General features: G+C 44.5%; 1 protein-coding gene across 1 annotated transcript; it reads right to left on the reverse strand.

The window, feature by feature from the left end:
- Positions 1 to 657: 657 nt before the first annotated feature.
- On the reverse strand, positions 658 to 1,249 carry cdkn1ca (cyclin dependent kinase inhibitor 1Ca; the record flags this gene model as incomplete). Its single annotated transcript, XM_084012337.1, has 2 exons — positions 658 to 752; positions 856 to 1,249. The coding sequence occupies 2 exons, from the start codon at positions 1,247 to 1,249 to the stop codon at positions 658 to 660; spliced, it is 489 nt and encodes a 162-aa protein (XP_083868463.1).
- Positions 1,250 to 1,693: the final 444 nt, after the last annotated feature.

The raw sequence follows: 1,693 nt of genomic DNA on the forward strand, positions 1-1,693 counted from the left end.
TTTTTTTAAAGCTATTTTGGCACATTTTCCTCAAGAACGAATTTTCCAAGCTATGAATGTTCCGCACGACTCAATAAACCAGTTTGATGTGGTGGGTTCAGAATTATTAATTTAGCATCATGTCAACAAATTAATTTGGACTGCAGATAATTGTGTCTTTAGTCTGCATATGAAATGTTTCTATGATCTCTAAAAGGAAATATTCTCCACGGAAACAGCAGCAAACTTTTGATTATCAATCAGTCAGAAGTAGAATTAAAACAAAAAGATTTATTAAAACTGCAATATTTCTAAGTCATTTACAATTTCAATTAATTTAGGAAAACACAAGGACAAAACAGTGCTTTTCTGTAAAAATAAGCAGCTCATCCACCAACAAGACTGACACAGAGATGAAACATTTAAAAAATAAATAATAATAATAATAATAATACAAATTAAAAAAACATCTGTAAATTAATGAAAGGAGCAAAGACATTAAATAAAAGTCCATAAATACAATAAATAACAGAAAACTGTATACGTTAAGCCCTGTTCACAAATACTAAAACTGTCAATAAAATAAAGTGAAATAAATCAAATCCTTTGGTGCAGCGAGGAGGCCTCGGTCGGTCCATGGGAGTAGAACTAGAAAGTCTCTTTTTTTCAGCAGTAGGTTCACCTTATGGTTTTGCATGAAGCTGCTTCACTTGTGTGCAAAGTATTCAGGATGCTCTTGCTCTCCGTCGTCCTCCTTCTCTTTGCGAAAAAATCTGCCAAGAAAACGCATGAAAAATAAAGTTATTAATCATGTGTTCATTATAAAGTATAAGCGTGCAGCACAGACTAACACACACTGTGGGAGTCGCTCCTCACCTGTGATCCTTGCGTTCCTTCTGGGCTTGGCTGCGGGCTTTGGGAGCGTCCTCTTCCTCCGGACGGGACCCGTCTGCGTGTTGGAGATGCTGGAGCAGTTCTCCTGGTCGGCCCCTGCGCTCAGCCGCTCCTCTGCGTCGGTGCGCGGAGAACACAGCTCCTCCGCCGGCCGTGCGGACTCCCGGTAGACGGCGGCGGCGCAGTCTGCGGGGATCTCCTCCCACTGGAACCGGCCGCACAGCGGCGTGTCCGTGTGGAAGTTGAAGTTCCAGCGGCGGCTGTCCTGCTCCGTGATCTCCTGCATCCTCAGGGTCAAGTCCCGGCGCAGCTGCTCCCGGTCCACCGGGCCGAACAGGCTCCTGCAGACCGACTCTGTGCGCCTGGTGGGATTCATTCTTCTTCTAGTTCTGCTGGTGGTGTTGCCGTTCTGATCCCCCCTCCGGTCTTGCTCTGGTCATTTAAAGGCTGCAGGACGCACGGTGCTCTGTTTGGACACAATGAGTGGAGGATGCTGATTGGCTGCAGCTCTCTGAATTGGTGGATAAAGGGGGAGGAGGGGGAAGCCTATCCATTGTGTGATCAATACCCCTGAGACGCATCAATAAAATGTCCATTCGGGATACTTTGTGGCAGGGACTAGGATTTGAAGACAGGGTGCTTAGCCCCCAGGAGAAGCATACACTATCTATCTTTTTAGTCCTGTATTAGAACTACAACCAGTGAAGAAGTCAAGTAACAAGTTAAAAGCAACAGACATGGTCTTCTTCCATTCACTTCTGTTGAACAAGAGTTACTGCTATGTTAACTTTTAGACACATTAAAGCTGCATGCTTAGAGC

This window comes from Eutrigla gurnardus (assembly GCF_963514095.1).
Source record: "Eutrigla gurnardus genome assembly, chromosome: 1".
Taxonomy (NCBI): domain Eukaryota; kingdom Metazoa; phylum Chordata; class Actinopteri; order Perciformes; family Triglidae; genus Eutrigla; species Eutrigla gurnardus.